The following is a 25,059-nucleotide window of genomic DNA, read 5'->3' on the forward strand; positions in this document are numbered from 1 at the left end:
TTTCTCAGAGAAGACATAAAATTTATAGGGCTGTCTAATGACAGAGGGTTATTAGGTTCATTTTAATGGTAAAATTTGCTGTGTATTTGCACAGATATTAAACATTTTTATCTCTGTGTTGTAGGCTGAAGATAAAAGATACACTGTGGATGAACCCGAGAGAGGAATAGCTGCTTTTCCGTACTCCTTCCTAAGGTGCCTGATTTACAGAATTAGGAATATTTGAAGCATTCCTTCTTGCTTTCTGTACAGTTGCTTCTTAGGCCATAAGCACTGACTAGTCTTTATAAGTCTCTTCACACAGGACTTTTGTTTGGTTGGGTGTTTTACATCAATGGCCTTTCCCAGCTTCAGAATCCATTATTTTCTTATGGTATAGTTGCACTGGGAAGCCAATAAAAAAAGAGAGCTCTGAAATATGCGAGTATTTTTGTCAGGAGTGAGATGATGACAGGTTAGTAGAGGCTTTAGTTCTGTGCGTCTGAGCGTACATCTGAGCTTACAGACCACATATTCCTTATACAGCACTACAACTAAATACTGGATTGGTATTCAAATTGGTATTTCCTTTTGGGGGAAAGGGTCTTCAGACATCCAGCTTTTTGAATCTATGATCTGTGAGAACTGCAAACCGAAGGCATTTCCCACATTTTATTGTTCTGAAAATGTAATACTGAGTTTTAGAATATTGTCTACAAAAACAGTGTTTGAAATCAGGTTAGAACCCAAGGGCTCCCAGCTGATTCGCTCTCTGGCTTTTTCATACAAAGGCATTTTTACCTGAGAAAAAAATTGTACTCTGGGTAAAAAAAGCACTCTTATGGATAGTGGAGGTCTGTATAGCATCTGAAGTAGCACTGAAATATTTGAGCTATTGGAGCACTGTATCTAGTGAAGTGTTTTAATACTCTTGAACCATAGTCTTTCAGGCTTCAGCATAATTTTTATTATTTATTAAAACCAAATTTTGCTACTGGAACAAGGTTTGGGGGTGTTCTGGTGTTTTTTTTTCAAAGAGGAAGTGGGATAATGGCACAGCATGTTTCCAGAAGAAAGTGAGATGCAAGGTAGTATAGAGGGGTTTTAGAATGTTGTGCTCTTTCTTACTCTCTGATTTTCTGATTAGGGAGTCATCATTGTATTCTCAGCAGCCTTCAGCACGGAGGACTATAGAGGCTGAGTAAGTATCCTTAAACCATTTTTCTGCTAGTGCAACTTTAAGCTAGAAACTCTTCCTCAAAACTGATGAAACAGTAAATGAGGACTCAGAATAAACTGTTGTTCACCATTTGCAGTAGAATTGACATGACTGTGAATTGTTACATAATTAAAAATTTTAATGTGAGTCTAAAAATAAATTCATTATAACTTTGTAAGCAAGATAGACTTCTCATCCAGTGGCTATACTTTAAACATTTCCAGTTCTTTTTTGGTCTGTAATTTCTGAAGAAAATGATGGCAAAATATCAAGTTGTTGGGGTTTTTTTTAACCACATTTCTGCTCTGAAATTTGATGAGAATTAGAACAGGTTTGAGTTACATTCGGAAACACTGCCAATACTTTCTCGTGTGACCTTGGGAAAGTCATTTAATTCTTTTTGTTCTAGGAGAGCCTTGTTCTTGCCTAACTTTAAGGAGGTGATATAGGTATCAAAGATCAGCTATAGATAGCTGTCTTGACTATGGAGGGAACCAAAATGACAATCTTCAGGCTGGCTGACAAATTTTACGTAACAAGTGTCATGCAAGTGGTATCCCATTTCTTATTTTTGTTTATTAAGACTGGAGGATGATTTGATAGAGCTTGATTGGATACTTCAGGATATTCAGAAAGATGCTATTAAACAGCACTGAAATCTTTTCTTTGGGGGTTTTCTTTCCAAACTCCAGAACTCCAAACTTTTCGAGAGTCTCCCATTTAGAGCAATTGGCATCAACAAGGCCTTAACAGGTATTAAAATAGAGAAAAATTTGTTTGAAGAGGTGAAAGCTAACATCTCACACTAACAAGGATTTTGTGTATCAAAGAGTTGTTTGAAAGGAATGGAGGCTGTCAAATAAGCACTTACATTTTTCTGAGCTTCCGCTGAGGACTAGTAATTCTCAGCTGCAGTCAGATTCTCTAGAAGCTACTTTGAAAGCCTTTACTCAGAGCATCAAACTGCAATTTTACAATTTCTTCCCAGTTAGCACCCCTTTCTTCTTCAGTGCAAAACAGGTTCTGATGCTTTCCAAGATTTGCTGGTATCCTCACTCAGCATCTCTGTGCTAATTTATACCACGCCAGAAAGTCAGCATAAACGTGAAGCACCATAGTGACCTTTCTAACAGTCTGGTATTTTACACGGGGTTTGTTATCATTCAAAATTGAATGAGAGGCTTTGCTTGACATGGTAGAATTACCTTTTTGAAAAACCGCAGCTGGGGCCAAGAACTATACAGTCTTTTAATGGCATTTCCCATAAAGGTAGTGGTATTGGGCTTACTACATAGTGTAATGTGTCGCTGTTTTAAAACATTTAATATTGGGTTTTCTGTTCTCCCTACAGAGAAGAAGAGCTTTTATATTTAGCTTTCATTGAAGATGTAACAAATGACATTCTTAGCCTCGGGCTGTTTTCTAACAGGTAGGTTACAATTGTTTATGAATTTGTAATGCTGTGTCAGAAACACATGGACTCTATAAGAAAGGAAAGTAGTGTTTAGTAATCATTTCTTTGCCTTTACGAATATATAGTTACACAGTTATCCTTTGCTTTTGTTTCTGTTTCTATTTTGCTTCATGTAAGAATGGGGAACTAGGAAAGACCTGTGGGTCACCTGCTTTGATCTGCTGCTGTGTACCAGGAGATGAAGCCTTTGTTAGAAACTGACCTGGAACCCTAGGTGGAGTAACACTAAGAAGAAATTGTTTTGCTCTGCAACATCTGTTTTACTAAATATACCAAGTTACTAATCTTTCACACAACAGATCCTCCATCTCCTTTCCTTTATTCCTGTTCCAGTGTGAAGCCGGTCTTCAGCATGGGTTGTCAGGATTACATACTGTTTCAGATAAGGCTTCACCAGTTGCTAAATCAGATTTTCTTTTTTCAATAATTAAACAATAAGTTATGATACAATTAATGTATTTGAGTAGTATTCCCAAATTATTTTCCATACGAGTTCTTTCTCATGAAGAGCTTTCAGTTTATAGCAAAAAAACCCTGCAGTATTTCTGATACAGATTTTTAACCCTTTTTTGTAATTCCATTTTCAAAGCAGTCTAATTTCAACATAGTACTCTGATAATTTCAACATAGTATTCTGATCTTCCTCTGGGCTCATAATGTTCCCAGCTGTTTTTCTGTTCTGTGCATTCTCTTTTTTTCCCCCCCCCCTCATGTCAAGGCTATCAATGACAATGTTAAATACACTAAATCAAAAAATTAATCTTTGAGAAAATTCCAAGAGCAACCTTCCTCCGGTTCTTTTTTTTTTTTACAGTAATGTTATCACTTAAAACCCTTTTTGCACTTTTTTCTTTTTAAATAATGTCTCAGGTAAGCTAGATTAAATTCACTTGACCTGGAAATCTGTTCCAGTGACTGTGTACCTTAGTTGTCACAGAACACTTCCTCTGTGCTGAAATTGTTTCTCATCCTGCTTAAGCAATAGAAGAGAGCTGTCAGGACTGAGGACTTTTCTCCGGATTTTTTTCTGAAGCTGGATTTTATTCCTCCCCTTAATTTACACTTGTGTGTATCAGCCGCTGTGGTGCACCTGAGAGATTTTGGATACTTCAGCGTGCCAGTAGAACCACCACTGGATTTTTGGTTTCTTCCACTGCATAGACCCAGCAGACCACATACACCCAGACTTGTGCTACAAATCACCACATGCTTACCATCTGGTGCCCAAAGCTGGGTCTGCTGGTTGAGCATGTGTCCAGTGGGTTACCAGCTCCAGGTAGCCCTTTTTGTTATGGAGCATAATTGAAGCAATCTTGGTGGTCCCATTCAGCTAAGAAATGAAAATTAAAAAATGAGTTCGGGAATTTATGTAAATCTGTTAAAAGTTGGTTTTCTTCCTGTGATACCATTTAATTGTTCATTTGCAGAGTTCTGGAACAACTGTTTGAGTGTCATATTCAAGAAAATAAGAACCGTCTGGATGAGGTAGGTGCTGCCCCTGTAATATTCTCCCTCTCTGCATATTACTTCAGCGACGTTTCCGAAGTACAGTGGAAATGCACTGGTATATTTGTAGGTAAACAGAATGCTTGGTGAGGAGCATCTCCTTCCATAAATGAGATTTGCAGACTCGTGGATCACAGTAGATCAAGAGTCACAGGCCCAAAAAAGGGACAACTGTCAACTTGCTGTGTAATTTAGTGACTTGGTTGCAAGCAGCCTCCCTTTCCTCCTGTCAGAATCAAGTCCTGAGTTCTGAGCAGATGGGCACTGTGGGGCTGGAGAAATGTCACCCCTTTCTTCCTTCACCCCTTAGAGCAAAATGCGCCACTTCTTGGACGTGCTGAAAGCAGATCTGGGCTACAGCCCAGGCACTGGTGCGGAGCATATCCACACAGGCTGGGAAGCCTTTGACTCACTGGATCTGCAAGAATTTGATATGATGGAAGAGCCTGAGTTTACCAGTACAAGTCAGAGGCAAAGAAAAGCTACAGAAAGTGAAGAATTCTTTGGGAACATGGATTTACCATTAAAGGAACCAAGCAAATGTGAATCACCAGTATTCAGGGAAAGTTCAAACGGGAGACAGAGCAAGGATGACTTCTCAGAAGGTGTCGCTGAGATGCTGGATGCTGGGATGGAGTCTGGTTCTTGTGTGAAATCTGAAGACAGCCCAGACACTTCACCCTCACGTGAGGCAACTTTAAACTTGATTACTTGTGACAGTGATTTGGAAGCCAACAAGGGTCTTGATGATCTTGAGGAAAGCTTTGCCGGCACCCTTCAGATCTCACATGACTATTATGAGTAGCAGCCAAAACGTAGCTGTAAATGGCGATAGAGCTAGTTCTGTGGAGAACTGCCATTTGTTAAATAGTAAACTATTTATTTCTGTTTAAATGCTGCTAAAATCTAAAATGCTAAAAAATAATTGGGCATTAACTAATCTCTGTATTAATATAGACTCTAAAGGGTAGTTATACAATATTTTTTTGTTATTTTGTCTATAATTATATAACGGGACAATTTTTTGACAATATTAAGATTAGATATATATTTTTAGAAAGATGTAATAGTAAGTTATGAAATATTTATTTTTTATTTATAATATATTAATTGCTAGTGCAGCTGTGGTCCTGCTATAAAGATCCAAGATTTTATAGTCTACAGGAATTCAACTTACCCACATCAAAACATGGTATGCTACATCCCTGCAGAGCAGAGGTGGAACTGTTTGTCCATCCTGGAAGAGAGCATTGTTTGATGTTAAATCCCATTGAGTCATGAAGTTCTTATAATCAACGTTTTTCCTTTTACAATAACTGTGGAACATAAGAAACATACCTTTTCCTTGCATTACCTAGGGTGAAACAAGGAATGAGTGTGGACAGGTAACTTTCCAACCATAAGAATTCCTTTTGGTGCTGGTAGATGGTCATTCCTTCTTCAGCCCTCAGCTGTGAACTCAATTGTCTTATTCCTTGTACCAACAGGTATAAAGAGCCATTTTGCAGTATTAGTTACTGTCAGTCTTTGCCTAACCTGCTGCCAGCTCTCTGGCCTGAAAAGGACATTTATCTCTAGCTACTGCACATGGCAGCTCTTGAGCCATTTTATATGCAGCTCTTGAGCTGTTTAATCCTAGTTGTCCATGATTCAGCTGATATTCCTGCAAAGTGAAGACTGCAACAATTTTCAAACGGCACAACACTAAAATACAGGGTTCAGTTTCTTGCATTAATGACAACCTGGGGATAGCGCTCTGCATCGAGCTTTGGTTTTGAAAAAAGATTGAGCTGGGTATACTGATTGATAACCAAGGCTATCTAGTAGAAGACATATCAGGCATCTTGTACAGCAAATGGATAAAAGTCTATTTTATGATTAAAGTTTAAATTGAAGTTAGTGCATGCATTGCACAAAATCAGCTCAAATTTCTTTGTCTAAGCAGAGTACAGCTATTACCTGCCATTCACGTTACTGTAGAATGAGCTCAACAGGCTCTGTGGAAATGCCAGGAAGTTCCGTTGCCTTGCTGTGGGTGAGGAAATACAAGAAGCCTTAGGAACTAGATAAAGCTTGTCCGCAAATACCTCTTAGGGTTGGTCTTAATCTGCTTCCTCCAGCAGTGGTTACTGTTCATAGAACTGCTACCTCCAGCCTTCCATGTGGCTCATGAGTGTCTGCCAAAGACTATTGAGCCTGTAAGCTAGGCAACTGATTGCAGCTGTAAGGATCTCCTACAGACACAGACCACTGCTTCACTGGTAAGAATAACCTTTTTTTTTTTTTTGGCAGGGGGTGAGGAGCAGGGGGGAAGAAATCTCAAAAAACCTCTAGATAAAGCAAATCAAACAAAAGCAACATTTCTGGCACAGTCACCAGCATTGCAGTGCAGAACATAATTTCCAAAAAAAGCAAAAGACACTTTTTTTTTCCTGGCTGCTTTGGCCACAGTAATAAATCACACCTGTTGATGATGACAGCAGGCTGGGGTTTATTTTAGCCACATAGAGGCAGCTGTGCAGATGGGTACTAGCCTTTCATCTGCTGCACTCAGCTGGCTGCCTTGTAAATCTGGCCTGCAGCTTGAGTGCTCCAGCTCACCAAACAGTAGGTAAGAGTGGGAGGATTTTGTATGCCTCTATCAGAGATTATCTTACTGCAAAGACACCCAAAAGGCTGCTTCAGTACAGTGCAGGGATGGCTGGTCCTCAATCACAAGTGATCAAAGCTCTTCTCCCATCCCCAAGGAAGCTGTATTCATTACCCCACAGACTGGAAGGGCAGGATGCACCTGGAGAAGTACAGTTTCTATTGTATGAACAATTTTAACACAGAGGGACTAGTTAAAAAACTAAAGAGCATGGTTAAATGTACCGGAGCCTTGTTGCTCCTCATGCAGGACCTCACCCACCCTTGGGGCCCACCATTCTGTGTTCTCCAATCTTGGCCAATAATGGAATTCGGGTGGGGTTTTTCTCCCTACCCATCACTGTACTGTATCACTTTTACATCATAAAAAAGATCACATGGCAAACTTTGGCTTGTGGTCAATGTGAGTGTGATTAAAGATTAGTAAGAATTTCCCATCTAAATTCTGCAAGTAAAAAAACCTAAACACCACATCAATGAAAGTGGTCATGACATCATCTCACAAAAAGGTGCAAATAATGACACACTGATTTCCTGTCGTATGAGTAACACAAAAATAAACAAAACCAGTTCCTTGACCATATTTCCTGTTGATGAGCTGTCTGAGCATCAATGCCATTTTTTCTGGGTAGATGGAACTTAAAGGAGTAAGTAAATTCATTAAAACAGACCTTTCACAAAGAAAGCATCTGTCTGCCTAAACCACAACTGTGAACATTTCTTGGATCCAGAGTGAAATTTCTGGTAAAGAACCAGAAGATCATGCACTCCAGTATCCCAGCAGCTGGAGCAGTCAGCCCGGTCCAAGGAACAGGTTTCTCATTGTACAGCCACTCCCACAAGATAGTGGGGAAAAAATATTCTAGATAAACTAATTGATTTTGTATAGATAACATTTATCTACAGATCCAAAAAGCAATTGCAGCCTAGCCAGGGCTTAAAACTTTCTCCCTTTTGTTCACATTTACTTTAAGGTGGTGCTTAAAGCATAAGTTGTGTAAGCAGCTTGATAGCAAGCCTGACCCACATCACTGGTAACATTAATCAACAGCGCATGCTTTGTTTTTCTTCTGAGGGTTTTTTTTCACTCTGGGTTGTTTGTTTTGTTCTGGATTTTTTTTGTCTCATCACCTTTTATATCTATATACTCAGGTCTTGGCACAAACATGTAGTCATGACACCATTACAAACCTGAATGCCTCAGAAGTAACAAACTGGAACAGTCAGCACCTGTGATGTGCAATGTAAAGACTTATTTCTGCCCAGATGTACATGGCTGGTGAGCACGTACATAACACCATCACTGTTTACTTCAAATGGACAAAAGCCCACTATTCTTACTTCACTCTGTAACAAACTTTAAAGCCTACAGTTTTGTCATCACAACTCTTGTTTTCAAAGGTAGGACTCTGTTTATTTACTAAGTATTAAGTGGGGCTTTTGGTCATTTGAAGTAAGGATTGTGATGAAAGAAAAAGGTGCTTAGATGTCTTAGGACTGACCAGAAAACAAAAACCTTCAAAAGTAAAACCCAAGCTATCATTTTATCTGTGATCAGCTCCACGTCTAAGACACCTACGCATTTTTCATTTAGGCTTAGCTGCAGAATGACTCCAGGGTCATTACAGCTATGCAACAGTAGTTGTAGAACGATGCAGCTCAACCAGTATCATTTTATAATTCAAGGACAAATGGCTACCAGAGTGGGGAAAAAAAGAGCCACTTTTTTTTCCTCCGCAATTATCTGTGCAAGGAGTATGAACAAGGGTACTGGAGCATCAGCACAAATAAAAACTAGGCCCAGGAGCTTCATTTGTAGGACCTAATGCAGGCTGTTTCACTGCCGTGACAGCACAGCTCCTGACCAACAAGCCATCCCACTAACACCCTTCAGTGCCCTGCTACTGTTCCTCTGCCTGTGCACCACTGAAAGGTAGCAAGGAGAAATAGCAATGGAGAACGAACATTAAAGGGAATGTAGGAAGAAACTAAAGGGGAAAGGGAAATTGTTATTTATTCCATCTTTTGAAACATGGTGAGACCTATTATCAGGTAGGACACGGGCACAGAGTAGAAATTTAGATGCCACTTGTTAACATCTGTCTTCAAACCTATGTTAAAGCTTCCACAATACAGGGGTAGAGAAATTGAAGCATTTATATTTTGAGTATTTGAGACCTAAAAATTAATGAAAACAGAAAAAAACCAAGAAAATTGTAACTCAGGGTGTATTTCAGGGAGCTCTGGGGAACTCCACCGCTCCACTTTAGTTTTTGACCACCCAAGGCAGGAGGAGCATACACTGATAGGCAAGTGCAGGGCACTGCAGCTGCATGATGCCTCTAGAGCCACCAAGCCCTTCTCTCTGGCATCTCCCGGGCACTTAACCTGCTGGTCTCAGGAGCTAACACCTGGTGTGTACCACAGATGATAAGGAACAGAACAGTAATTTTAATAAAAACAGTTTCTCCCTCTCCAGGACAGCAAAACCAGATACTCACAAGCAGTCCGGTCTTCCTGTTTCCTTTATCAATAGTGGAATCTGCTTCATTCAGAAACTACCATCTTCCGTTTTTATTCCAAGTAGCAAAGCAAGTGATTTGCAAACAGGTGAGCGTAAATTAATCTGCCACACCAGCCATGGCACCAGCATGGGTCACACCAGCCAGCAGATCCAGTTTCAAAACCTGCAGTGGGTCACGGGCCAGCGGAAGCTGAGCACGTCACAGGGATAAAGCATCGCTGGGAAAGGAGAGAATCAGCAATTACCACCGGCATGACAAATCATCGGTTAGTTGAGCTGTAGAGCACCCATAGATCATCTCCATCTCAACCGCCCTAAAGAAAACCTAGGGGGACTCCGGGGTGTCAGGCAGTCCACAAGTAGCAACAAGAAGAGTTAATTCAAGTGAAGGGAACCAAAACTGAGAATGCCATGTCTGCTGCGCATAGGACTTTCTGTTCTCTGTAGAAAGCCTCCAAAGCAGCTGGGTTCTCTCTTCAGACCTCCTAAAGGGACTGATCCTTTCAGCTCGCCCACTAAGCTAATTCCAGCAGACAGCAAAGGGCACGAGATGTGCCTTACACCCAGGTGACAACACACAAGTTACATTTGCATTCATCTTTTAAACTGTGAGAGTGGCCTACAAAAGGTGTGGGCTCTTCACCCAGCACCATGCTCCGGGCTGGAGGAACGCGGGAGGTGCTGTTCACCCATCCCCGCCGGGCACTGGCACGGGATGCTGCTGTGCTCTCGCTGCTCCTGTAGATCCCAGGCTTCGGCACACAGAGTCTCCCCTGCAATCCTTCCAGCCCTACTGCCTTGGGGGAATGAAATTAGACCTTGAGAAGGGCAAGTAAAGGCTACATAAATGGAGCAGGGAGGCATATGAAACCTGAGAGAGAGAGAAACTTGAACACAGCCTCAGCCTGGCAGGCCACCGAGCCATGCTATCCCATTCTCATAGGGGACAGGCAGCATGATCTGTAGCATGAGGTACAGAGCTCTCTGCAGTTATCCCAAGAATTCAGCAAGCCCATACGACTCCTCTTACAGTATCTGCGTGAGGGCTGCGGCATAGCTTACAGCTCACAGCAGCCAGAGCCCAGTTCCAGAAGATGGGTAACAGAACTGTGAGGTTACCCCAGCTCTTCCCAGCTATCTGTTTCTCACTCGTAAGCATGCCCACATGCCAAAGGAGAAGTGAAGCAACATGTCAAAGGCCATCAGCTCTCCTGTCAGCCTGAGAATTCCTCGCAGGACCTCAGAGGTATAGCCTCTCCAACTGGAAATTCAGCTCAGAGGAATTTGGCACCCTGCTTTTTCCTGACGTTTGACACAAGCAAGACCAGAGATGATACAGATAGCATAGGTTTGGGAGCTGGCTATGAGGCTTCCCAAACACCAGGCACAACCATCTCAGATAACAGTGGATTGTAAGAAAAAGATAGAAGAGCTCCTCGAGCTCTCATCTGTTTCCCTTTCCTCAGAAACGAGCTTCCCTCCCACCTTGAGAGTCTTAAGCCTTACACGGGGGCTTTCAGCTTAAACATAGATCTTTCAAAGGCCCTCACTGTAGCTTTCCATAGCATCTGTTTTCTCCATGGCTGTTCCTCACTATTTTAACCTCTTAGAGCTTCTGTTCAGTTCACTTCATGGTGCAGTCAGATCTCCCCAAAGGGTTCTCGGGTACATCTCCGCAGCCAGCTCCTTGTTGTCCATCCCTTTACCTGAAGAAGCAACTGACAGGTGAGAGCACACCCCTGCCATCAGGCACCCGTGATGCTAGCTCCAGCACCACCGTAACAAAGCTATGGAGTGGGTGAGCAATGGGCCAGCTCACAGCCAGAGTTGGCTTCACAGGTATCAGGACAACCCAGTCAGTAGTATTAGTGCAGTATTTCCAGTTTCTTTCAACAGAGAATGTAAGTTAGCCTCAGTTCTGCTTATTTGTCATTATTTAAACACCAGCATTGTGCAGAGGGATAAGGCTGACCTGCTGTCCTAAAAAGAGGCTGAAATGGAGAATTTTATTTTCAATTTCGTGGCATAACATGCACTGAAAGCACTAAACTCGCCTTGGCAGCTCTCCTAACTAACACCATGGCACTAACGATAAATTTTGCTCTGACTGCAGGGAATGCATACACTCAGCAATGCTCCTTATTTTAGCTAGATTAGTTTTTTCGCAGTGCATCAAAGCTACTGCATTTAATACCTGTCATTTGGATTCCTATCGCTCTTCTGATCGGCGTGGCTGTGGAACAGTTCTTCTGCCCTTCAAAACTTAAGAGGAGCTTGGGGAGGAAACAAATCCTTCAACCATCTACCTGTGTTTCTATTTTTTTTGGTGAACAATTGCACTTTCCTCTTCTTTCCTAATTACACCTTCATCCTGCTTACTAACACAACACAGTGTTTCCCTTCTCCTTACGAAGGGGAAAACAGATGTTCTAGTTTGGACAGGGCATTGCTACGGGAACCCACACGCTCTAGGAAGACTCAGCATGTCTGCCGAAGGTGGTAGCGATCATTTTGAGGTCAGGCTGAAAGAACCATCCATCAGGACAGAGGAAGAAAGAGTCACCTACCAGTGCCCTGTAAGGAACAAGCCCTTGGCCCCAGCGTCCTGGGGGGATATTTCACCATAACAAGTGGGATCAGCAGGGCAACTGTCTCAGACCGGCTGAGCCATTGCATTGTATGTGATTTTCTCCTTAATCCTTCTGGAGCTGCTGTCAGGAACCTAACTGAACCCGAGTTTTTATAAGACTTGATTCTTGTCTGTATATTTCTCTTTTTCAAGTCAGAAGTCACCCCCAAAGAAAATCTAATCAGATTTCTTCATTAAGACAGCTGGCCTACATCTGCCAGATAGCTTTCAGTACCACAAGAATCAGGAAATAGGGCTAATGTCATTTTTTTAGTGAAAGGGTGGCTTAAAGAGGATAATTGAAGCAGTACAATTCCCTAAGATTTATAGTTTCAAATTAAATTGCTTCTCCTAATTCAGGGAGAGAAGTAAACATTTGGTGACTGATGGACACCTACAGCTCCTGGTCTTCAGGAGGCAACTCAAGTTTTTGGAACACAGAGTGAGCACCTGTTATTCCTGGAGGCTCAGAAACAGTCACTACAGAACAAATGGATTTATTTCTGTACTGCTATGGTGCAAGAAACTCAATGAACCTTGATTAATCTGCTAAAACAATATTTTCCACATTATCAAACTAAACCCAAACTATCTTCTAATTTCCTGAAGTCTTTCGCTGAAGATTGTGTCAATGGAAAGACATTTTCAGCTTCAGTACTGTGAGTAGCACAGCATGCAGCCAGAAGAAATCAGATACAGACATGCACACACGAAGTATGCAGTTCCTTCGGATCACTGGTTGTCAGTATTAGCCAGGCTTGACAGGGGCTTTCTTCATAGGTGCTTAACACCAGTGAAAATTCTTCATTCGCCTCCGGGTATGATAATTTGGGGTCTGTTCATGGAAGGATTCAATGTCCTTCTAAATTTACGTAAGGCACATGATCGTCATTTTAGAAATGGCTAATAATAAAAATAATCTGAACCTCATCTGCAAGCCCTGCAAGTCTTTTGTGGTTGGTTTTGGTTATTACAGCAGATACTTTAAATCCATAGAATAAGCAGGGCAGCAAATAATACTGGTTTGGTATGTTGGGGATGGCAGATGTTTGGTTTAAACTTGATGTCTATCTGAAAGATTGTCACGCAGATTAGTTTGGGAGATGTGGTGAATGATCAGAAATGGGATAGAATTTTTCTAAGCTCTTCCCACATCTGTGTTGGGCCATTTTGCAGGTAGAGAGCCCAAGAACACAGCACATGCCCTGAAATCCTTGCTTTAGAAAAGCTCCCAAAGAATGCCATGAAGTCAAATGTTACAGCATGCCTTCGACCCTGCGCACCTCTGAAAGACAAAGAAGTTTTGTGGCAAAATACTCCCAGGCTCACCTATCTCCTACTTACACTTGGGTTTTCTTTGAATGAATAAGGCCAGTTTAAAGCAATTTTAATATCAACAGAACTAGCTTTTAAGTATCAGAACCACCACTTCCCTAAGTATTACGTTCCACTGGAGCCACAAAACTGCCATCACTCAAACGCACATGCTGATGGCAGAAGGTTCAACTTGCCCAAGAGCCAGACAGAGCTAACGTGATATGCAGCAATACGAAATACCTTGCTTAATTCAGAGCTGATGAGCATTCACCTATGCACCAGCCCTCACTTAACTCCAGCTCTCCTGCAACACCATTCTCCTGCCAATACCGCTGTAAGTGATGTTCCCATCATACTCACGAATTGTGACCATCCTCAAGTAGCTCTTGGGCTGCAGAAGGTAAACTGGCAACATTTTTGTGGCGCTGGGCAGCTTCCGTCTTCAGGCAGAGTCCAGCCTTCCACAGGATGTTCATAAAAATAGTGGAGAGATAGACACATTTATATGCTGTCATTGACTCCTCCGGGAAAAGGAATGGGCGTGAAAAAAAACCCCCAACCCATCGGATCCTATACAGAGCAACTGTCACATGTAAAACTTCCCGCTAGGTACCTAGCATTGCTGAGTTTCATGTAACCTTCATCTATCCACAGCTATTCACAATTTAAACAACCCTAACAGCTGAATGAGCGCTACTTCAGTTCCCCTAGTCGAGGCCCCAGGCTAGGAATCTTTCTCATCAGCTCCCCCAGATTTCTCTTGTACCAAGTACTGGAGCTTTTGCCCAAGCAAGCTGCTGGCCACTGTGCCAAAGCCATGAGTCAAGTCACTCCCCTCTCAGCCAACTCTGGCCACCAGAAGGCTCCAAGAGGGATTTTACAGTGGGTGGAAAATAACAGCTATAGTTTACAGCAATTTGGAAATCTAGGCTTCTCAAGAGAACTTTGCCTCGGGTCTAAAATCAGTATAAATAATAAGACTGATCAGAACTGCTGGGTGTTTTTACTATGTGCTTAGGACCCCAGGAAACCACACTCCCTCTTCTGATTTTAAATCCATGGCAAATAAGAGAGCTTTGCCCACACCGAACATCACACAGGACATTCTCCAGGATTTGGGGGGTTGATCAGACAAGTACATAGATAGCTGATACATTACTGTCTTGCCTGAAGTCAATTAATGCTATCAAACTGAGCACACCTAGAAGACAGATTTCAGTTACAAGCCCGGTCATTTCAGATACAGTTAAACGGGCAGCACACCAGGTATTTAGCAAAGACAAGGGAAATGCAATTGTCCAGTGTGAAACTGTGATGTCCAGTGAGCAATTCCTTTATCATGAGGTTATGGGGGTCTTGTGCTGCATCAGGTATCATATAGCAAGCCTTTTGGACCACCTCCCTTTCTGACTAAATGTCAATTACAAAATGAAGAAGAACTTCAGTTAATAATGAATACACAATAGTGTTAGTTATTGGTAGCAGCTCCAACGATAGTAAGTAAGTATACAATCAACTGTTTCCTCTCTCACATGCTTTTGCAAAGGGTTTTTCAACTTTCAGAACATTTTTCTCCCACTTAAAGGTTACAGGGAAATTGAATATTCAATACTAAAAATAGCTTTAGAAAATGCAAAACATTATAAACAATGATGATAGTGCAGCAGGTGCAAGACTTCCCTGCCACAAAGATGACAGCTATTAGAATTTGACAGTGCAAGTTTTATATTTGTACTGAGATGCAGGACAGTACCTGCAGCACTTTCGAAGAGGGATAGCAACTCTGTGTACTGAAGGTAATGTCCCAGCCTAGGACTACACATGAAAACTAAGTTCCCTGATTTTTCTTTTAATAATGGAACAATAAAAACTCATAGTTGCTTCAAATGTTTATTTCCATGGCAAAAATAGACTATAATATATTCATCTCACATATATTACATTCAGTAATACAAGCTTTTCTGTCTATGAAACACAATTTGTACACTGTTTTACAAACCAATTTCAGTTTTACAAGAATTAAAGCTGTTCTGATTATACATTTTTACAGTATTGGTGGCAAGACAGCAAAAACAGACACATTAACCACTAGCTTAGTACTAGAAAATAATACTTCATGTTTGCTACTGTTTAAACAAAGTCTCATGTAAATCCTTGCATACTGGCTCAAATGAAAATGGAAGAAAATGGAGCCAGATCCTGCACTTCTCTGACATTAAGGACTCAATCCTACAAAACTGCTGAAAGGCCTTTGAACACCTATTTGCTTTAACTGAATGAAGAGATTTCAGCAATATGCAGGAGTGTACATACCCACCGATTTGCCAGGTCAAGCCTCTACAATTTCAATCCAAGCCCCGCCCACCGCCCCACACCCCAATCAGCCATAAATCGAACAGGTAAGTTGGGTATTTCAAAGCAATTTAAGAATGTATCTTTGTAAAAATCATATACACCTTGTCTGTCAGAATTATCCAGGATTAGCAAGGTGACAGACTGGAGGATTTTACATGGGTTTCCCCCATCAAGTTTCCTACCATTCTAAAAATTCATGGCATTTGCAAAATCTTTAAAAGTATTATAAAAGTCTCCTAATTTTACCTAAATATTTCCAAATGGAAAAACAGCATTTAAATTCCCTTTATAAACATTAGGCACCTTCTGAAACTGTGCTCATAAAATTAATAAATTTGGTAGTTTTGATTGCCGCATATCTGAACATTACGGTATCTACAGACTTGCTCTCTAATTTATCACAGGCTGTATCTGTTGTAAATTCTATTCATTAGATTCCTTGCATTTGATTTCTAACTTCATTCCGTAATTAGAGCTGAAGAATAGACTTCTAAAGAACAAATACACCAGAGGTTACTCTTCACCACTGAATGCAGCATCATGTGGAATACAGCAACAGAACCAAAGGCCATTCACCAATAGTTTTTTGAAATGCTCACTGAAGTTAACAAATCCTTTTTTTCAGCCCCTGTAGACCTTAAAGTAACATATGTGATGCCAACAGGATGCACCAAGTTAGCTGGTCCCCAAGAGGATCATACTAAGACTTTTTTCTTCTTTTTTACAGACAGGTTTGTAACAGCTGTTAAAAGGGTTTTTTCCCTTACCTTAGCACAGTATTATATTATTTTAATATCACTGTACTGCAAATGCTGCACTGCAACATAATTTCTAAGCACATGTTAAACTCCGCATTTCAAAGGCCTGATTTTCAGCCCAGCTTTAAATCTGGTGCAATTCACACCTACTGTAAACCTGGCTGCATTCATAAAGTATCTAGACTTTCAAATAATCTAACCTGCATTCATCAGAAATTATCACTGCAAAACTGCATGTATGCCTATTCCCCCTGCATTTTGCATGTGTAAAACCAGAGACCATGGTTTGAAAAACCTGACCTTTAATAAGTAAACAGAAACTGAGCTGACAGATCGCATTAAATATATCTGGAAAGGAAAATATGTAAAAACAGAGCCTCTGAAAAAAACATTTGGAGTTTCAAAAATCACATTTTAAGAAGCCAGTAAAAATAACACCTATGACTACATATTCACTTAGCCTACCATGCCATGAAAAACATACCACATGAATCAAACCCTTCTAGCAGCTCTACTGTGGACACAAAATCTTCCAAATCCTCTTCAACATGCCTTCAGCCATTCCTCAAATCCTCACTCTCTACTTCCAATATTTTGTACTTTCACAAGAGAATTTCTTCCAAACTATCTCAGCTACTTTTCCTTTGAATGTTGTAGCTTCATGTATGCACATTCCTGCTGCATTCTTTTGGTTAATTCTTGTAATCTGTATTTAAATTTAAAGCAGTCATGTGAGTATTCGTGCTTTAAGGGCTCCAGCTTTCATTGGCAATAAGCCAATTTTAATTCCTACAATATCAGGAAGAACTGCAGGAGCGGACTCTGCCTTTGCATGGCTTTGCAGTATTAAAAAAACCCACCACAACCCAAACCCTAAAGCACAGAGTTCTTAGCAATTGAAGTGTTGTTTCTTTTAAATTAATAATTTGAACTAACTATTGAAGTATAGTAATGAATTCACTATTTTTAAGTCTGGGGGTTTAGTAATGCTACTGATAATAAAACTGAGGTCTTATTACACAGCTATCTTGTATGATAAACAACCCTGCAGTTCCCAAGTTTGGTCCAGAGGCCATTGAAATCTACTAGCCACTCAACTTTAACAGCTGCTCCAACAACAACAATATAGCAGCAGCCTCAGGTAGTCTTACTTATGAAATTTAAGAAGCTATTTTTGGAGAAAATTGCTCAAATGTCAGCCACTTCAAAAGAAGATACACAGCATTATAAAAGGAGCCAAAAATATGTTTCTCAAAATGTCAACATTTTTTTTCCATTTTAATACAATTCATTTTACTTTTATTTGTTATTGCTTTACTTTTTAAATAAATGTTGATAACTTACAGCAGCTTTTCATCTACAGAAACTGCAGAAACTCTGCCTTACTCACCTGCTTTGAATTAATTGTATTTCTACTTATAAACCACAGCACCCTGCACTTGTAGTTTTTACCATTCACTTGTGCAAAAGATATCACAATGAGAGCAATACTAAGGCATAAAACTTTCCCTGCTCTTCACAGGGGACAGCAGAAAATGAAAAGCTCTGCTGTGCAGGCTGCAGAAAAGCCATGCAACACTCCTCTGTGTACCATGGAGCTTCTCTCCCCCGCAGAACAGGGCAAGGAGTCGTTTGCAGCCTACAGCTAAGCTTGCTAAGTCAGTGACATCTTTGCAACAAACAGGTCTCTGACAAGTTCTTAGAGAAGAGCTGCTCGCCTAAGACTACAAAGATTCACTGGCCAAAAACATCTCTCATCCAAGCAACCAAGAAAGAAATCAAATGTGGAAAAACCCTTACTACAATTTATGGGTTCTTCCTCTGACTCTTCATTGAATTTTATCCTAAAAAGCATTTTCCACCTAGCCCACAAAAGACGGCCAAATCTGTCTCTTGACAGTATATAGCACCTTTATTTATCCCTGAGAGCTGTGACATCCCTAGAGATCAGCATCATTTGCCATTTACTGCAAGAATGTCTTCATACAACTTTTCTTACTAAAAAAATTCAGCTCAAATCTTGTGTAATAATCCGGTTTTATCCCCATAAAAACAGAAGCACATTTGGCAAAATGGACAGGCTTATAGTGGAATTTTAAGCTTTTGACCAATAAATCCACCTCTGATACACACTGTGACTGGATTTGGACGGTGGATGTTCTTATAATGTCCAACACTTCATGAAGCACTCAGCACATCTAGATGTAAAAAAGCATCCCTCTTCAAGGCTCAGAACAAAGTGCTAAGAATTGAATTTTCTTTTAAAAGAAGTTAACTGGAAATCTAAACAATATGTTTTTAAATTTGTTTTTGTTACAGGAGGTTGCAAAGTTTGTTTTCATTTGGTATCTTTAGAAAAGAAACTGCTCATTTTACATGCTTACTTGGAGCCATACGCTTACATACAAAAACCCAATTCTGCTACCTTCAGTAGGAAAACCAAGTCTATGAATGCAAAAACAGACTGCTGATGGGCAGAAGTGGAGGAGGTAGGAGCGTTACGCTTAAAAAAAAAAAAAAAAAAAAAATAGATCAAGACGGTGACTACCAGATTAGAGAGCAACTGCCTCTAGAAGTAAACACAACTTCTTTCAGCAAAACAGAAAAGAAAGCCGTAAAACACACATTTCCTCACCCACCTCAGATAATCCCGGAAGTTTTGGATTAAATTGCTTGTTTTAACTGCTCCTTTTAGTGCCTCATACCTGGTGTTCTGTCCCAGTTACTGCTGAATAGCTAAAAATTGTTGCTCAAAGTTGGGGTTGTACATAGCTTCGTTAAAAGCTGCATGTACCAGGTTATGAAGATCACAGTCCAAAGTTCAGAAATGGAAAAGGTACAAGCTACATTTTAGAGCATACCTTCCCATTCAAAAATATTTCTGAATATAGATGTGAACTGTGGCAAAAAGTAGTGATGTCTTTGAAACACAGCGTGATACAAATAGCTAAGTACAGTTGTTTCTTTCAATACTTTTGTTTACACAGAAGATTGCAAGATTTTATATATAAAGAATCAGTCTTCAGTAACTGGTTTCCTCTGGACTTCATTTTGTACTTTAGGCAGTTCATACTTCCTAGGCATTTCATAGTTACAAAAAGAACATCTTCTTCCCCCATCTGAAATATTCAGTCTTACTTTTACTGAAAGAAGAAAAATTCAGACTACCTGAAAGCATACAAAATGCACTAGATTAATGCAGTGTACTTTAAAGTACTACATTTTTTATAGAATGACATATTAGCACAAAGTCATTTGGACCATATGTTTTTCTTTTTAGAAGTAGCTTATTACAGAGGAAAGCAAGGCAACATATTTATTATTCTTAGTTAATGTTTTGGAAGACTATTATTGTTTTGAAGGGTGTTTAATTATTCATAATAGTTTCCAAACCCTTGTTACAGCTCAGAAAAATAACTAATTTCACCAGTGATAAAAATTACTTTCAGTCTGATTTCATTTCACTAAGCAGGTATCCAGGGAAATGGACACTTAAAATGCCTGCAGACTGGTCTGCCTTAGGGTTTTTTTGAAATTAAACCAGATATCTACAAACTAATAGCTCTCTTTTGAATAAGGATTTTCAACTCGGCATTTCAAAACACTTGAAAAGGCAGGTAAAGCCATACCGTCCCCATCTGAAAACCACAGAGAATTATTTAGGGATACTGTCATCAGACCAGACCCATGGGACAAAATGGAAACTACCAAAGGTACAATTCATCCTCAGGTCCAAGCCACAGCCATTGACTCAGCCACCTACACAGCTACCAAAATACCCACATCTCCAGTATCACCTCTAAGAGCTCTTACATTCTGCAAGTGTTCTCAAACAGCTTCTGTGGACATTCTTTACTGCAACACTGCACAGCATTAGCAAAATCTGTTCCTAGTAATGACAAAATATTCTGGAGGATTCTACAGAAAACTCCAGTGCTTTAAAGGTTTTCTTGACTGGGAACATAAACATTTTTAAAGTTCATCTTTGCACTGTGTAAACCAGCAATCATAGCTGCCACACCACCTCCGTTATGTTTCATACCATCATTTCTGCTTCACCACTATGCACCTTCTTACTCCAACTTTGGTTCTTCCACTTCACCAACTTAAAAGGCTCTTCCAAAAATAACAGGTTAGTAATGGTATATTACCATATGACACAATGCATGATTATAGTTTCTATGTTTAACTACATAAATAACAGAGCAAAAAAAGTGCTTAAAACATTTGCATCCACTTTGATTTCAGCCAGTAAAATCAAACTGTCCTCTAAATATATGAATAATACTGAATGTGTACTGTCTCCCATTCATTTGTTTCCAATAACCTTGTAGGTAATATTTTTCCCCTGCTTGTTACAGGTAAACATGCCTCCGCTCAAATGGCAGTTAGCAACAGTTAACGGGATCTTTCACTTGTCATTTCTATTACACAGCACTACAATTACCTACCAATAGCTTCCTCTAGTACTTTCTGCACGATTTTTTAAAAGTTCAAACGTCGTCAGTCTTTTCCTCTGAAAATATTATGCTGTTTAAAAAATTTTGAGTTGTGGTGTTTGGGATCTTTTTTTTAACTAAAAAATACTGAATATAAAAATAACTGTATTTAAAGCATCAGCTTAAAATATCTAAGAGCTGCTAATTTTGCCGAGTAAACCAGAGGAAACCAAAAGTTCATTTTAAAAAATATAGTTGTATTGTTCTAAATATAAAATTGAAAGCAGAATGAAACTGCATAAGACCTTGACATTCCCAAGGAGCAGGTTTCTCACCCTGTGTGCATCTACAGCTTTTTTGCACAGTTTACTAACATTATGTTTTAAAACATAATTGTTAAGTTGTGCCTTGTACTTCCATTCCGTAAGATACTTATTTTGCCCAGAGTAACATCACTCTAAAGAACATATGCAAGTACTACAGACCAGCACAAGTAAAATCATTCCCTAATACGACTGCAGCTGAACACGGGAAGAGTTTAGTCCAGCGAAGATCCTGCTTTGCAGGGACTGTTACACTTACTTGCATTTAACAGCCACATACCAGCCCTGAAAGGTAACAGTGTGATTCATCATACAAAGAAAACACCAGTGAGAGCAGGTCTGCCTGGACAACTGTAATTTTCTTTCTGTAAACTCTTGCAGTGTCCCTTAGGAAGTGGCAGGGGTTATATAAGTCTAGAACTTTTGAGAAACTGAATGAGAACTCCATAGACGAAAGTGTACTGTGAAAGAGTCTGCACCATCATCATTCTCTGCTGCCTCAATATGTCCAGCACTCGTGGGATGTCCAGCATCTGGAGAAAGAGAACAAACCATTACAGTGACTGGTGAGCAAGGAGACTGGCGAGCAAGGAGACTGGCTTGCGCTTTGTCAGCAGGGGGTTCAGAGCACTACCAGTGATCTAAAGGGAGAATCAGCTGCTCTAATTTCAGCTCCAGCAATTCATTGGCCATGCCTGCACTATGGATTGCACTACGCCGCTGACCACGACTACCTTATTTCCTCACCTGGGAAACAGGCATAATGTAAAACTTCTCTATCTCATGGGGTATGGGTGTTCACAAACCTAATGGCTTCAAAAGTCTGTCACAGTATTAGGAAAAGGATCCACAACAAAACAGTTTGTTGACTCTCAGCTGGCATATTATATTATTAATAAACACTTCACAGCTGTTCACTTCTGGCTAAAAGCTGATAGGACAAGGTTTTGTTCTATCAAACTACTGCTTTGACATCTGCCGAGACTGATACTGCAAAAACACTACACTTGGGAACGAAGTATTTAATAACAAGCACAGCGAGTGGCTACAAAGCATGTTCTTGAATATTATCCATTAAGACTAAGGCATGAAGTAAAAGTGGTAAAGTCAGAGTGAAATCCTGAAATATGCTTAATAGCCTAGGGCATACCTTGTTCCGCTCCGTGACTTGACATCTTACAGAGTCAAGAATCCAAATGAGCATTCCAGTGCCCAGTGTGTAAGTGAGTAACTCTAGAAGATTATTAACTTCTGCTGAATTGCCAAGAGCTCTTTCAACCACAGTTGTAAGGGCTCTTCCAAAGGCCCCATCTTGGGAAAGCTCAGATAACCTGCCTAGTAAATATCTGATGGTTGTTCATTTATTCTTCTCCTACCTAACTTTATTTAAAGCAAAAACAGAAAGAGAGATCACCTCATTGTGTTCCAAGCAAGCGATCATGATCTCTGACAGTATGACCACTCCTGTGCGTCCTACACCTGCACTGCAATGTACCAGTACAGGAGGATTAGAGTTTTTAGGATCCACAGTGCTGTTCGTATGGCGCCGCACTGACTGTATCTCTTCCAAGTATGCTATTAAGTTTAACGAGATAAGAATAACAAATTTAGGAGATGAGGCCCCACAAGCCATGCTATTACACTGTATGACTACCAGAAAAGTAGTAATTTAACAAATGACATCCCACAGAAAAATGCTGCACTGTATAAATCACAAGTCACATCCCAACTAAAGCAATACAGATCTATAAAGATCATCTAACTTTAGTAAGACTTTCTTTGACTTGTTCCTTATTCCCCACCATGGCCCTCTTGCTACTACTGGAACATACAATGTGTAGCAGATCATGCAATTACGTTTTACCCTATATAAACTTTTAGTAAATGATATATTTGGCTTTAGACAGTCACTTTTACAAACTGACAAGTATATTCCTGTCAAAAATATAATTCAGTATCTCTTGCTGGTGTGAAGAAACCTTTTACAGCAGAATGCTTGACATACTTATCAAAAGCTAATTCACATATAGCAGCCATTTTAGAAGGTATTAAAAACAGAACAAAAAACCAACCCCAAAACAAAGTATTAAATACAACTTACAGAGAAATCCCTTTAAATCCTCCGGACAGCCATGCTCTGGCCAGTCAGTATACTGCAGATGCCAAACTGTCCTCTCCTGTCCTGTGAGAAGATGTTTAATCTTCAAACCCGTAGTTGCATAGCAGCCTGAGTCAGTACGGAATCGTGTGGTAATCTTAAATCTTCCATATGTTACGGTGTTATGTCTTGAACCAAGACGTGGCCAGTATCTGAAGCTTTTTTCTCGCCCACTTTCCTTAAAAGTAAAACATGTGCTTAACAAGAAAAGTAAGAATACTCATACAACTAACGCTCCTGTAACAACTGTATCTCTCCTCTAATAAGTACTACTACAGCGTTATGGTTTCTCACCAAGTAAACCAACTTTCCAGAGGAAAGAGTTTGCAAATTCACATCTTCCTGCCAAGGAAAGCAAGACAGAATGGCAAAGGGGTGACTAGATATTTATCTTTGATTACTCTTCTCACTGGAGCAAAGATCTCCTTTCTCTAACAGTTCATTACAAAATCATTGTGGAATTTCGGGGAGAAACCTGACTCAATTTATACTCACTTCCTCTGCTGTCACCATAGCTATGATGGCAATCCCTTGTTCCCAGATCATCTGCCAGAAATCCTGACATGTATTCTGCAAAGGGCCCTGCGTAGCAATGTAATCCCACTCTATGCCACCAACAGAGATCTGTAAAAAGAAATACATTAGGTTAGTAATTATTGACAACTCCCTTTCTCCATTTCTTAAGTCAGCCATTTGAAAATGCACAAACTGAAAAAAAGACAGTAACACTGCAGAAGTAGGAGCCCATTGTGAGTTATATCTGCCTCCATTTTTTAGCTGTATCTTGTCACATTAGATGCAGAAGAGACACGATGTTGGAAATTGTATAGAGATACAGGTAAACAAATGTATTTTACATCATAAGCATAATGTAAAAGTGAGTAAATAAAACTGTATTTCTCTTTTGTGAATTTAAGGTATTCTAGCGAATTCAGGTTTAGAGAAGCTTTCATACACTGGTGCTGTAAATGCAATTACACGCACCAAAAAGTGAGAATTAGCTGATGTTTCCTCAAAAAATATTATCTTGTTTGAGAAGTGACGGAAGAGCTACTCAACATTTGTGAAGGAGTTGAAGTATAGAAACTACAGTACCACGTCAATGTACAGATTTATTCAAAGGAGACAGCAACGCAACTACAACTGCTGCTTTGATGATCTCAGTTCTTTTCAGAGAAAGAATGAAGGCAATCGCAGTTGCACTTTGAGTAGGTAAATCCACTGAAAAATGAACAAACTGCTTTGAAGGTTCTTGAGGTCACCCTGCAACTTCTTCACTTTTTAAACAGCGTTTAAAGAGCTACAGCTAGGGAAGGAGGGCAAACAAAGATTATGAAAGAGCAGATTTCTCCCTGGCTCCATCTGTTCCTCTAACCATCCAAAAAAGCTTAAGCTGGGAGCTAGCTTACTGCGTCTTGTGGATCTAGTCTGAGAGTATGGAAGAGGAAATAATAAGGATTGTCACTGCAATTCAAAAATATCACAATCATTGCAAAGGATCCCAGTTTGTTAAAGCTATTTGCCTTTTTAACTGCGAAGAATGAACATGCCTTCTGTCAGCACCAATCCACAGAGAGATGAGATAGAGAGAAATGAGACAGCAGATCAATACAGAAGCAAAATATAGAAGACCTCTCCAATAATTAACCCACCATTATTCTAGGTAATGAGGAAAAACAGGTTTCTCTTCTCCCCAAAGAAACCTCGGCAGAAGAAGGGAGAGACACAC

At 40.0% G+C, this 25,059-nt stretch overlaps 2 protein-coding genes across 6 annotated transcripts in view; one reads left to right on the forward strand and one right to left on the reverse strand.

Annotated features, from left to right (window-relative positions):
- The window catches only part of SPATA7 (spermatogenesis associated 7), a 42,084-nt gene extending 36,785 nt beyond the window's left edge, over positions 1–5,299 (forward strand). For both annotated transcript variants that reach the window (XM_080395110.1, XM_080395111.1), the window contains 5 exons: positions 125–195; positions 1,127–1,180; positions 2,550–2,627; positions 4,100–4,157; positions 4,489–5,299. In XM_080395110.1, coding sequence (XP_080251236.1) covers positions 125–195; positions 1,127–1,180; positions 2,550–2,627; positions 4,100–4,157; positions 4,489–4,983 — 756 coding nt within the window. In that variant the 3' untranslated portion in view covers positions 4,984–5,299. The remainder of the gene's footprint in view (positions 1–124; positions 196–1,126; positions 1,181–2,549; positions 2,628–4,099; positions 4,158–4,488) is intronic.
- A 9,874-nt stretch (positions 5,300–15,173) lies between these two features.
- Positions 15,174–25,059, reverse strand: part of PTPN21 (protein tyrosine phosphatase non-receptor type 21) — a 50,521-nt gene continuing 40,635 nt past the window's right edge. For all 4 annotated transcript variants that reach the window (XM_080395103.1, XM_080395105.1, XM_080395104.1 and 1 more), the window contains 4 exons: positions 23,826–23,954; positions 23,274–23,508; positions 22,587–22,747; positions 15,174–21,705 (listed from right to left, as the gene is read on the reverse strand). In XM_080395103.1, the coding sequence (XP_080251229.1) occupies positions 21,577–21,705; positions 22,587–22,747; positions 23,274–23,508; positions 23,826–23,954 (654 nt within the window). In that variant the 3' untranslated portion in view covers positions 15,174–21,576. The remainder of the gene's footprint in view (positions 21,706–22,586; positions 22,748–23,273; positions 23,509–23,825; positions 23,955–25,059) is intronic.

Source organism: Falco punctatus (genome assembly GCF_963210335.1).
Source record: "Falco punctatus genome assembly, chromosome: 7".
Lineage (NCBI taxonomy): Eukaryota > Metazoa > Chordata > Aves > Falconiformes > Falconidae > Falco > Falco punctatus.